General features: G+C 52.8%; 1 protein-coding gene across 5 annotated transcripts in view; it reads right to left on the reverse strand.

Annotated features, from left to right (window-relative positions):
- The window catches only part of NOTCH2 (notch receptor 2), an 88,635-nt gene extending 81,592 nt beyond the window's left edge, over nt 1-7,043 (reverse strand). For all 5 annotated transcript variants that reach the window (XM_069789882.1, XM_069789883.1, XM_069789884.1 and 2 more), the window contains exon 1: nt 6,853-7,043. In XM_069789882.1, the coding sequence (XP_069645983.1) occupies nt 6,853-6,934 (82 nt within the window). In that variant the 5' untranslated portion in view covers nt 6,935-7,043. The remainder of the gene's footprint in view (nt 1-6,852) is intronic.
- Nucleotides 7,044-12,674: the final 5,631 nt, after the last annotated feature.

Here is a 12,674-nt window from a genome sequence, read left to right on the forward strand (position 1 = left end):
AATGCTTTTGAGTCTAACAGGCTGCTTTTGCCAGTTTTCTTCAATGTTTAAAAAACCAGCAATGGTGAATTATTTGTTAATTCACTTGCTCTAGCTTGCCAAAACCACCAAGACTATAATAAGCTGGGTTAGCCCAGACCAAGCAGAAGCAGTAATGTTTCAAGTCCTTGCACTCTCGTGTGGCGGAGGGCTCGCTCCAGCATGCCAGCAGGTCTTCAAGGGGAAATGCCATGGCTTTTTAATGTACTGAACTGCCTCATGATTTTTATCAGTCCTTTTGGGCATATTACAGGAACATTGGGAAGACACACCACAATTATCAAAAGACTGGCTTCTTATGAAGTAGGCAGGCCACCACTTTGTGAAAGAAGTACCCTATCTCTAGCATGCATCATAGCCAAGTTTGAAGGACTTCTCGGATGAGGGCTCTAAGCACATACAAGATGAATGTTATTAGCTATACTACCCAGCCCAGAGTCCGTACAAACTCTTGCACATGCGTGCATTTAGACACAAATTCTAACCTGACATTTAACTAGCCTACCAGGACTATTTTCCAAGGCCAGAGGGAAAAACAGGTAGCCGCTGCTGTAAAGTGAGCACAAGCAGAAAGCGTTACTCGCAGAAACACTATAGGAATGCTGCAATTCTCAACATCTGAATCCACCAAAGCTCACAATTAACTGGAGTACAGTTTCACCCAGGTTTAATCTTTTTGGCAGAAGAGACAGTTAAAGCAAATCTAGGAGGAAAAGTCATGTTTCTGCCTCATTGTTCTTCAGGATGCCAAGATGATCTAGAAGTTGTGATTTGCTTTCTATACTTCATCTGCCCACTATAAATTCAGATTCTTTCTAGGCTAGAAAATTAAAAGAAATAGGGAAAGATTAAGATCAGAAACTGTAAGTGTCAAGAGTTCAGCTTTTAAGAGAAAAGACTGCTATAGGGAAACAGCCATAACCAGAGAAAAATCTAAAAGGGCTTTGTTGTAAATACTAAAAGGAAAGCAATGCCAATAAACTCCTCAGCCACAAGTTCAGAAAAAGTCAAGCAGAAATAAAAATGCAAAATACCAAAACAATTAATGCTGTGAGGAAGAGACGTTATAAAGCTGGTTTCCTGTAGCTTTGTGGTTGATTATCCTGCATCTAAGAAGGTGCAGGCTCCAACCAAAGGTTTTACTGCAAGTAAGGGGAGAGTGATATTCTGGTAGAGAACACAGCTGAACTGGTGGTACAGCCTTCTCCTTGGGAAGACACTATATGGGTCTCTCCTCTTTCTGTCTATAAATTTACCATTAAATTCATAGAAATTCCATATCATTTAAGAACCTAGACTTCTGTCATAATTGGTGGAAACTTGTCCATAGGTTCAAAAGCTCTCTTGTGGGAGAGGGTAGAAAACAACTGACTTGAACATAGAAGAAAAGTCAGGCTAAAAATACATTAAAGACTAGAAAGAAAACTAAAGGACAAAATAGGTTTCAATAACCTTTATGCAGTCAGTGGATTTTATGTCTCGACTGACATTCTTGAGAAATAGCCTGTCATTTCAACTATGTTACCCATTATATATAAAGAGAATGGAGGAAAAAGGATTCAAAACCCCCAAGCAGCAACAACACAGGACGCATGGGGAATGCAAGCTCAGGCTGCTTGCCAGAGGTGGATCAGCTCTGAAGAGGACAACCATCAGCATGGTCAAGAAGCACCAGCTACACTACAAATCAAGGGGTCTCAAATTCCAAGGAAGCAAAAAACAGATTCCCTTCAGGAAAAAGAGTGTGAAAAAAGAAGCTAAGAGAAAATGCTGAAACACGAGGTGTAATTCTGGAGGAAGATCGGTAGGTCCTCAATGTGCAGAAAGGAACAAAATCCTTCCACAACAGCACCTCACACCACACAAACAGCTGCTGAAGAAGCTGGTAAGTGATAAGAAGCACTGCACATATGGAGAGAATACCCAAAGATAACCAAATTTTGGAGGAAAACCACAAAGGAGTGATAACTAATTATGCTATTCACTAACCTCAACAGATTACAGTTCCAGTGAGATTACATACCAGGGAGAACCCACTAGTAAATAAGCGCTAGCTGAAAATATGAAAATAGCTTTTTCTGGTTGGTTTGTTTTTTTTCTTAAGAACAGATTGCGCTGTGGCAGCCACATGGAGAGGGAAGAAGCAAACTAGTAAAAATCCTCACTGTGAAAAAGTGATAAAGCCTTATATTCAGCTCAGATTTAGAAAATTTTTAAGATTTGGGGAATTTAAACAAGCTGACCAGTTTGCACTTCACAGACAGAGGGTAGTACTTAAGGACAAAGCTTGTCTACAAGGCGTGGAAATAGTCTGTAAAGTAAAAGTGCTTTAATCAGATTATTAAGACATCCCCACTGTTTTTACACACAAAAGCCTGAAATCAATTGGATAATGCAAGACTCATCAACTGAGAAGCTAAGCAGAGCTCAGAGTAGCGTGAAGGCACTCAGCCAATATCCTGTACCTTTGGGGAGAGAAAACACCAATATCTAAGCTGGTTTTCTTCACTAACTTCTCTAGACAAGTGTAAAAAAAAATCAATTGCAAAAAAATATTTCAGTGGATTTCAGAAGAACAAGCCTGTCAGAAGAAGAAATTTTGCTTTAGAAGTTCATCAGGTTTTGAGTTCGAGAGTGCTAACAGCAGATCTGACTACATTAAGCTCTCAGACACACAAAACTTATGTCCTGCCATCATCTGTTTCAAATCTCTCCTCTGAACATCTAGGAACCGGCAAAAACTACTAATTGGCCCTCCTAAAAGCAGAGCTGGGAACTGTTGTGCAAATTCACAGGTAGAGTTGAAGTCTTTCTGTTGTTGGGGTCTTAGACCTAGGAAGCTGCAGGAGGACTGTTATTTCTATCAGATGCAGCTACAGTTCATGTGACACTGTTCCTGTTGAAAAACTACTGATAAAAGCTCAAGTTATAATACATACTGAATTCAGGATGAACTTGTAATAGAGTTCAAAAGTCTGTCAGTGACCGTATTCTCCATTTCCTTACACAGCTACTGTTCCCTGCCTTCCCCTATTTTCGGTTTTCCAAACAAAGCCAAAACACCTAAAATCCAGAACGACAACACGGAGCATTTAGTTAAAAAAAGTTTTCAACAAAAAAATGTAAGGAAGGCAATTAAAGAGCTGAAGAGGTATTGGTGTTTCCATGGCAATCTGGCAGACGGGAGCCATGCTTGCGTCTTCTCCAAAGTCTCCGTCATTCTCCAGCACTAAATCTTTATTAATTTGAACATTAAGCATGCTTGCCTGTGTAGAAATGCTAGCCCGCTGCTTGTGCTGAGCAGCACTTCCACAGCCATCCAGGGTGATGTCAGAGAAACGAGATGAAGACTTGCTGCATGGAACAAACAGCAGACGCCCGTGCCATTTTGAGATACAAAGCTCTTTTTTCATCCTTGTAGCAGTCTAAAAAAAGGACATATGCCCTAGGAACAGACTATTTTCTAAACAGAACGATTATTTCTGCAGCTCTCAGATGACCATGTTTAGAACGATATAAGCACTGTTTCTTCTAGATGGGCACTAACAGCCCTTGACTTCTGTTGGCAAGATGATTTCAGAGTGAATTCATAGAAACTAAGAATATAACTACAAAAGGACTTTTTAACACAGATGCTTAGGGAAGCTCTTTTTTTCCCCAACATGGATGACATTTCCTTAACATGTCCCAAAGGAGGGGTGAGACCTAATAATCACTGTATCACTCCTCCACTTAACAGTCATTAGCCAAGAGTACAAACTTAAAGGAAACAACATTACATCTGGAGTTAGAAATTGCAACTGTTTGAGTTTGCTGTTCAGTAAGATTCCCAAGTCCAGAAGAAGCAGGCTGTGAAGGTCCTGCTGCTGCTTTTTTACCTACTCCTTGTCCTGGGTTCAAACCCCAGCCACCGGTCCCCTCTCACAGCACAGATACCATTTTTGAAAATGGGAGAAGCTGAACAGGACCAGAGCATATCAAAGAGAATTACCCACTTACTGCAACAGCAGCAAGACACCCAAAAAAAGGGAGGGAGGGAAATAGCTGTGGAAGCTGACAAAAACCCACCCCACCCACTGTAGGAGATTCAAATGCCAAATGCCACCAGAGGCATGAGTCCTCTTTTCCCAAGGATTCAAATCCTGAGAACATCAGCAAGAGGATCTTCACGTATTTCTAATCTGAGCAATGCCCTGCAGGAAGTGATGTGCTTTAGCCAGATTCTCATCATGCTCCCTTTTGAAAGTCTACATCAGCATCTTTGATAAGAACAAATTTGATAGACAGTAACACCTTCAAAAGATCAAGTAAAACTTGCTCTTCCATAAGCAAATTCACATCAAGCAGACCAGCATTGTCAGCATTATGTGAAGTCCTCAAAAGTTTCACTGTTTGAATACTAAAGATCTCAAACTGCCATCCACATCAACACACTACCTTTGTGCTGCTCTAGATTAAAAATATTTTGCAACCTGTTAGAAATACGGGCTGATAGTCAACAGCAACCTGGTGAAACTGGGCTTAGCAAAACCCAAGTGTTAATAATGACAGTGGGTAATTAGGGTGGGCTTTGCTAGTGAGGATTCCTGTTTCACCCATTGCTGTCTGATCAGAAGAGGAGCAAATCGTTCACAGCAATTATCAGGAGAGTATCCTCACCAAACACGCAGGTGTTGCTGCCCCACCCCAGCTTACTGCAACTTCAACTGCAGCCTTTTGCAAAACTAAACAACGCTCAACTGGAAAAGCAAGTTGCTACACCATTGGGCTTGCATGATGAGGCAGAGTTGAGTAGTCCAAACCGTAGCGCTTAGTGCATCCAGGAGCCTCCTATTTATTGACCAAGAGGGCTGACATCAGATACCTGCCCTCTCTTGCACAAGAGCATCAAGACAGTTGAACATGCACCTGAAAATACCCTTTCGGTGACTTCATCTTTCCCTTTCCCATTAATTCAAGCCACAGCTCCCACTCCCAAGAACCAGATGTTGTTCATGAGATATTGACCTGCAAGAGTAATTTTCAGTCTAGATTTGTCATCTCTGACAACCAACCTTTGTTTTGCACTGGGAAGAGATTTCAGCCACAAAGCCAAAAACTTCTGCAGCATGGGAGGACCTCAACCGGTCCGGTAGGTATCCATACCCAGTCAAGTGACAACAAGTGATACCACTGCTACTTCTCCTCTCAGCCCCTGTCAGAGAAGGAACCAGTAGGGCTAGCAATAAGATGATGAGCTGCTGGTATGAAGGTACAGTTTAACGAAGTGGACGTGACATTTAGTCTTTGCAAAATAGCATTCTGCCATCTTACTGGACTGCGTAAGCCATTTCCAGAAATAACAGTCCTACTCTGCACCACACCTGTACCCTACCAAGAAAACATATTTTTGTATTTATGACACCTACTCTTGAAAGGCCCTTTATTTTTCCAGTCCCTTTTGAGCAAACCTGGCCAAAACACATTCAGAAAATAGCTTTTTTTGACTCCAACGATCTCCTTGCAAGGTATGAGTAAAACTAAGTAAGTCAGATTTCAGAGGGGGTTACTGGAAGAAAAAAAATAAACAACAAAACATTTCTCCCGGGAGACAAATAATGACTGTTTCAAAGTCAAGACAGATTGATTAACCCAACTACTCTGTATCCAAGACAGCAGTAGTGGTCAAAACTCTGCAGACAACAGTTTCCACTCCTAACCATACTAAAGAATAAAACTGCTGAAATTATCGGTGTCTCGCTCAGTCATGCACTAAAACAGCTTCCACTACCACTTTCTCCCATCACTGCACTCTTCACAAGTCATCCGAAGAGCGATACAGCCTCCCAGGAGCAAAAAGGAAGAAAGAATGAGAAGTCATGTAAGTAATCAATGACTGCTGGTCCTCGACAGCTTTAACGTGCTGTAAAGCTGCACATGCTTTTACTCTACAAGCAGGACTGCTGCTGGGAGAGGCATGAAATCCATCAGAACTCAACAGTTAAGGCTATGGACCACGTTCTCCAGCCCGGCTGTAAAACATATTGCAAATGCCAACATGCAATGGGGAACAGTGATGAAAAGCAGGAGTTTCTTCAGATGCGCACACATGGCTTCATCACGCCTGGACTGATTAACAATGAAAGGAGGAGGATATGTAGAAATTCTTTCTGTGTAGATATGTCCTCGACAAAGAGGCCAGGACAAACACGACGCATAGGTATTTCAAGCGATGGAAAGCAGTAAACCATTTTCTCCCGTGTTTTGAAATCAAAAAAACCTCAAGCACTCGAGCCATTTTTGCAATAGCGCATATATCACTGCCGTGCACTGCCAATAAAGGACGGCTTCCATTTCAGTTTTCCGTTACGTGTAAGCCCCCACGGGAGAAGCCCTGCGCCCCCACGGGAGAGCCCTGCTTCGCGGGCAGGACCCTCACCACCGCCCGGCGGGGCGGCTCGACCCCGGGGAGCCCGCCTTGGGGGGGGGGGGGGTGGGGGGGGAGGCCGCTCCACACAAGGAGGGAGGCGGCGGCCCCCGCGGGGCCACCCCCCACGCGGTGACACCCCACGCGCGGCCGTTGCGGCTGCCCCCCCCCCCTCCTCCTCCCCGCCCCAGGTCCCCTTCCCCGGCCGGCCCGAGGGAGGAAGGGGACACCGACGCCGGCCCGGCCGCGTTTGAAGCGGCGCCGAGAGAGGAGCCGGTCCTCCCGCCGCGACGCCCGGCCGGGCAAGGGGCTCCGGGCACCCCCTCAGCCTCCCGGCGAGCAGCCGCCCGCGCGCCGCCTCAGCCCCACAGGCCCCCCCAGCCCCTCGCCGCCGCCCCGTCACTCACCGGCCGCGGGCTCGGCGCGGCTGAGCACGGCCAGCACCAGGCCGAGGAGGGCGGCGAGCGCTGGCCCCGCTCCGCGGGCCATGGCCACGGCCGCTCCCGCCGCCGCCACCGGCACGGCGCGAAGCGAAGCGGAGGGATCTACCCCGCCGCCGCCGCCGCCGATGGCGCCTGCGGCCGCCCCGCGCGGAGGGACACGGTCCACAGACGCTCCGCCCCCGCTTCCTCCGCCGCGCCGCCCGCCACACCCCGCCTTGCTCCGCCCGATCGCCGCCAGGGGGCGCTCGCCCGCGGACCGGGGGGGCGGGGCCGGGCCGGGCCGGGGGGGCGGGGCGTGGGTGCGTGGGGCCGGGCTGTGGGTGCGACGGGCCGAGGGGCGGGGGGGGCTGCCTGGGTCGGGGACTCGGGCCGTGGGGGCGGATGGCGGTGGGGGGGGGTGGAGGGCAAGGGCAGCAGGACGCAGTGGTCGTGCCCCCGTGGGGGGGTGGCCGCGGTGGCGGGGGGGTGCCCACGGGGGAGGACGACGGGGTCCCCTCCGCCTGAGGTGCTGGCCCAGGCGCTGCCCTTGCCCTTTGCGTGGACGTGGGGTGCAGGCAGCCGCGGGGCAGGGGGGACGGAGCGTCGCCCGAGGGCAAGCGCCGGTGGGAAGGGAAACCCGAAAACGGCGTGGGCCGCCGGAGGTTCACCCCCGTGGGAAGGGGGGGTCTTTGGAGCCGGCGGAGGGGGTCCCCGCCCCACGGCTGAGCCCCGCCGCTGCTGGTGCTGCAAAAGCCCGGGAGGAGGCCCGGGGTTCCCACGGAAAGAGGTCTCGGGAGGGCAGCGGCTGAATTCAACCTCCAGATCCCTCCCAGTCCTCGGCCATCATCTAAAGCGTTAAAAATCCTTCTGCCCCGGCTCCTGCTCCCCGCGGACTGAGAGCCCTTTGTGTGCGGTGCTGACACGGCAGACTGGCCCGTGAAGGCAGGATTGTGCCGCTTTCGGGGGAGAGAGGGGGCAATGAATAAACCTCACTGTTTTCCCCAGATCCAGGAGCTCCTCCCCAGGCGTGGAGCTGGATGGTCAGTGCCCTACCGCCACGGTGATTCTTCCAGGTATGCCCATGCAACCTGGGCGACGAATCCCCCACTGTCCCGCACAGCTGCCGGAGCTTCCCATTGCCGCTCCGACGGCCGCTCGTGGGCAGACGATGGTGCCTCGCAGCCACGATGGCCGTCCCGTGGGGCTGCTCCGGGCACACCTCCCTCCCCGCAGCTCATCGCCTGCGGAGGTGGAGGCCAGACCCCCCCAGCATGCCCCAAACTTTCCACATATAAAATTATGGGTGGCGGTGACCCACGCGTAAGTTAAAACCATCACAAAGCCAAGCTGGGAGTTGAGGAGGGACAGGCAGGAATGTGACTGGAACAAGGAGGGCTTGGGGATGCTCTCCCAAATGTAGCTAATTCGGGAGGAATTCCGGTGTTTCACCGAAAGCTGCCCTTTCCAGCTCCCCTCAGGGCTGAGCTTTACTTGTTAACCCTGACCTTGAAGCGGCCGCTCCTCTGCTCTCTGTGTTTCGCTTGGCCTGAGCACAAGCTACCGATCCCCGGCGCAGGGACAGCATCCGCAGCCACCCTGGTGCAGCTCTCGGAAGCTGCCATGAGCGCAACCAGCTCCACCTGACAAATGAGGCTCGTTGGGGGAATCCAGCCTGGATGAGGGAAGGCGTCGCTTCACTCCCGCAGGTCTGGGGAACCTGCTGATTGCTCCCATCTCTCCTCTCCGACCCGGCTCTCATGGGTGCACGTGGGCTCAGCTGCCCGTGGGAGAGAGCATCCCACAGTGGCTCCGTCGGACAGAGAAAAGGGGTGAGAGCAGCCACCAGCAGGTCCTCTACACAGTAGAGGCTGGGAGGGCCTGGACTTGGATGGGCAGCACAGGTTTTGCAGCTGGGGAGGTGAGGGCCAAGCCACCCACGGCTGCCCTGGCCAGGCGGATTGCCTGTGCCAGGAGGGAACATGCAGGGCAGAGCAGGAAGGGGACAGGGGCAGGTGCCCCACTGTGTCCCCATGCTAAAGCTCCTCAGTTAGTTCCCCATCATCCCCATGGGTCTGTCATTAAGCAGTAAGCTGTTTGCAGAGGAGTTAAAAATAAGTTTCAGCATTGCTTCGTCTTATGCGTCTTGTTACAGTCTCATTAATAACAGCATATGCAAACAAGCAAAGGTTCATCATGCAGGCCACCCACTGGCAGAAGTGACCCTCCAGCCCTACCGCACACCATCTCACCCCCAGTTTTCCACCCACAGGTGACCAGTGGCCAGTGCTAGAACTGGAGGGCTCTGGCAAGATTTCCCGTAGTTTTCATCTGGTTTCCGCCGTGCCCTGCGCCGCTTTGCCCAGGGAGTGTCTCACCTGGGTGCGGGAGTCGAGCCCTGGCTGCCGGGGGTGGCAAGGGGAGGCAGGCAGGGTGGCAGGCAGGGTGCCAGTGCCTGGCAGAGGGCTGGGTGCGCTCCGGCGCTGGAAGCGATGCCAGCTGAGGGATTAGGAGAGCTGAACAGACTCCATATCCACAGCATTGCTAGTTAAACAGCCCCAGCAATTAGGGAAATCCTGGCACTTTGGCTGACAAAGGCAGGGAGATCAAGCCCTGTCTGCAACTGTATGTTAGGAGTCTCACTCCACAGTGATTTCAGTTGCCTGCTTCACAGAGCACCGGCACACTCGTTTTGATCTCGGCGTGTGCAGACCACTCTCCAGCCCCAGCGCTCTTCAGGCTTCCTGCCCCACTGCTACAAAACCAGCCCCATGTGCCGGCCCTTGAGCCATCACGGGTGGGTGGAGGTGCTGGGCTGTCACCGGCGATGCTGGGGTCCAGATTCCCCCCTTCAGCAGGGACCCCCCGAGAGGATGCTGAGCCGGCAGATCTCTGCAGACAGCGTGGCTGGCCATGAAAGGGGGGTGAAGGCGTCCTGCCCCTGGCCTGCACTCGCTCGGCTCAGGGAGGAAGCCCACGGGGACAGCACCTCCCCATGTCCCGTGTGCCTCATCGCTCTGCAATCAGGGGGGATGCTGCCAGGCAGAGACGTGCCCTGGGGCTCTGCTGTGCTCTCCCCAGCTTTCCTCGCAGAAGGCAAAATGTATTTAAACACTCTGAGGTGCTTTTTGGGTGTCTGTACATGGTCGGTGAGTGGCTCAGCACTTCTCTTCCATCCCTCACATTGGAGGAACTGCTGGTCACACCAGCTTTGCATCGGCTCTCAGAATAAGTTGTGTTTTCTTGCAATAACCTTTCAGTGACACTGCTGGTGGTTCAGGCATTCAGACCTCAGCTCGGCCCACACCCAAACGCCTGCCTTACATCCCAGCATTTTATACACCCAGATAAAAGTTGTCTCATTTTTACCTGCCCCTGGTCTGGGCATCCTTAGGACATGCTTGAGTCATATATCCCAGCTTTCTCTTTTGCAAAAAGGAGAGCTGGAATCCCGTTAAAATGGAAGCTGAAGGTATTTCATAGTTACAAGACGTCAGCAGCCAAGAGGTTTAAGAAAAACAGGAGGGAGAGAGGCTTCCAACAAAATCCTCGGGGCTGGCAGCCTTGTGCTTGCGCCGCAAATAGCTTGTCCTGTGGCTCATCTGCTAACTCTTAACATTCACATGACTTGGCTTATGCTGTGATTACCTTACCTGCCAGCTAGTCTCGTCTTAAAGAGAAGTGAAAAGGCATTCCTGCATCAAGCCCTGCAGGAATGCACCAGATGCCCTGAGCCGCTGCTTAATCACCCAGGGAATTCATACCCTCTGCCTTCCCCTCTGCCCTCGCTCTCAGCACTCCCTGGAGTATTTATATTGCAGATGGAGCCGCATAGCTTTTACCAAAGTTGGTGTGATGGACAGGGTGGCAGTGAAGCTCCCCAAATGCTGCTGGCTCTGGGCATGCGATGGAGCAAGAATTCACTGATTTGTGGTCACCCTCCAGGTAGCAGCTGGTGCTGTACTGATGGCTGGCATGGTGGTACGACCGCAACTCAAGTAAGGGGCAGCTGCTCAGCATCTCTCAGATCCGTCCTTCAGTTGCCTTTTTTGGGTCTGTACCTGGGACTGGCTGCATAGATGGGAGCCTACAGCTCTCCCTCTCGATCAGCAGCCGCTGGGGAGATAACATCGGTGATTTGCAGCAGCCAAACACCCCGCTCCTCTCCCGGCACACGCCCAGCCCTTGCAAGCCACCTCTCTGGGCACGTCTCACTGTGAGCTGGCCACCTGGGCATGGCCCCCAACACCTGTGGTCTCCATGCAGGTAGGGGCACAGGAAAGCAGAACAGAGGCTTCTTCCTGCTCCTGTAGGACCCAGAGCCTGGCCTCAGTCACCGGCCGTGCTGTTACATCCCTCCCAGCACCAGACAGGAGCCTCGTGCTGCTCCATGCAGCCTGCTCCGAGCCTTCTCGCCTCGATGGTCCCCTCCTCTCCCCAGGTGGAGGCTGGGGGCAAAATGCCATCACAGCTGCAAGGGGCTCATGGCCATGCGTGGGGGACATGCAGCTCCGGGAAAGGTCCCTGGGAGCTGCGCACACCCCAGGCTCTGCGGGCTCTGGCACCACGGGGACCCACGCTGGTCCTGGCATGGAGGACTCGAGTTTGCCGTGACTCCAGCAAGCACATTTAGTTCTGCTCCTCTATGCAAATCCTGTGTCTGCTGCCATTTTTGGGGGCCCCAACAGTGGCTGATGAGGAGGATGCCCTTTCCGCTCCGGGTGCTGTGCCGCGACGGGGCCAGGGAGTCCCTTTTCCAGCAAGCACAGGCAGTGTGCCAGGGGAGCGAAGCATGCCCAGGTGGCTGGGGAGCACCCACAGGGCCGGGGTGCTGCTGGGGGGATGCTGGGGGAAGGAAAAGGAAAAAAAAAGCAATGACAGAGGAAACAGGTTTATCATCTCTCTGCAGAGGGCTGGGGCTCAGCCACAGGGGGTTTTCTGAGCCATGATTCAAAATCATGCCGGGCTCCTCCATGCAGCCGTCAGCCCGAAGAAAGCCCCGTGGCGGGGGTCTGGCAGCCCTGCCGGGGTGGGCACAGGGAGCGGGGACTCCCCAACTTCTGCTTTATCCCCTCCAGTGGCTTTGTGAGCTCAGGCGTGACTGCAACCAGCCAGGAGCAGCCATGTGAGACGGCAAACCCTGGGGCATCCCTGTGCCCCCAGGGGACCCAAACAGTGCCCGAGCCAGGGGAGAAGGGGGACAGGCTGGGGAGGGGAGGTAGCACGGCTGCTTTAGTGGAAGCAGAGCCTGGGACATGTGTGGGCAGATGGGTCAGAGGCTGTCCAGGAAGCGTGGGCAGAGCATCTGCGGCGGAGATGTCGTACCCCACGTCTCCCCAGTGCCGGCTGCAGGGGCTCGGGAGTAGCCAGACCCCCAAAGGGCTCAGGTCTTGGGGGGAAACAGGGATGGAGCGAGGAGGCTGCCAGGGGCCAGGTGGGTGCCCTGTGTCCTGCCCTGGGGCTTGCCAAGTGCTCAGGGCTGGGCACCAGCCCAGCTGCGTCACTCGGGATGAGGTGGGGGGGACAGGACGGTTCAGGGGTGCGCTGGGACGGGACGTGGTGCTGACTCAGGCCCCTGTGGGAAGGCTGGTCCCGGCAGTCAGCCGCCCATGGCCAGCTGCCAAGCCCAGCACCCTGCCATCCGAAAAGCCTTCATTTTCGGGCAGCAGAAAATCAACATCCTCCTTTCCGAAAGGTCACCTCAGCAGCAAGGCAGCAGAGCAAAGCGTGGGGGGGGGGGGGGGGAGGCGACTGCCTGAGCCCCCCGGCCTGGCTCTGCTGGGCATCCCTCTCTGGCCCAGGTGGGATCG

Source organism: Haliaeetus albicilla, chromosome 8 (genome assembly GCF_947461875.1).
Source record: "Haliaeetus albicilla chromosome 8, bHalAlb1.1, whole genome shotgun sequence".
In the NCBI taxonomy this organism is placed as follows: domain Eukaryota; kingdom Metazoa; phylum Chordata; class Aves; order Accipitriformes; family Accipitridae; genus Haliaeetus; species Haliaeetus albicilla.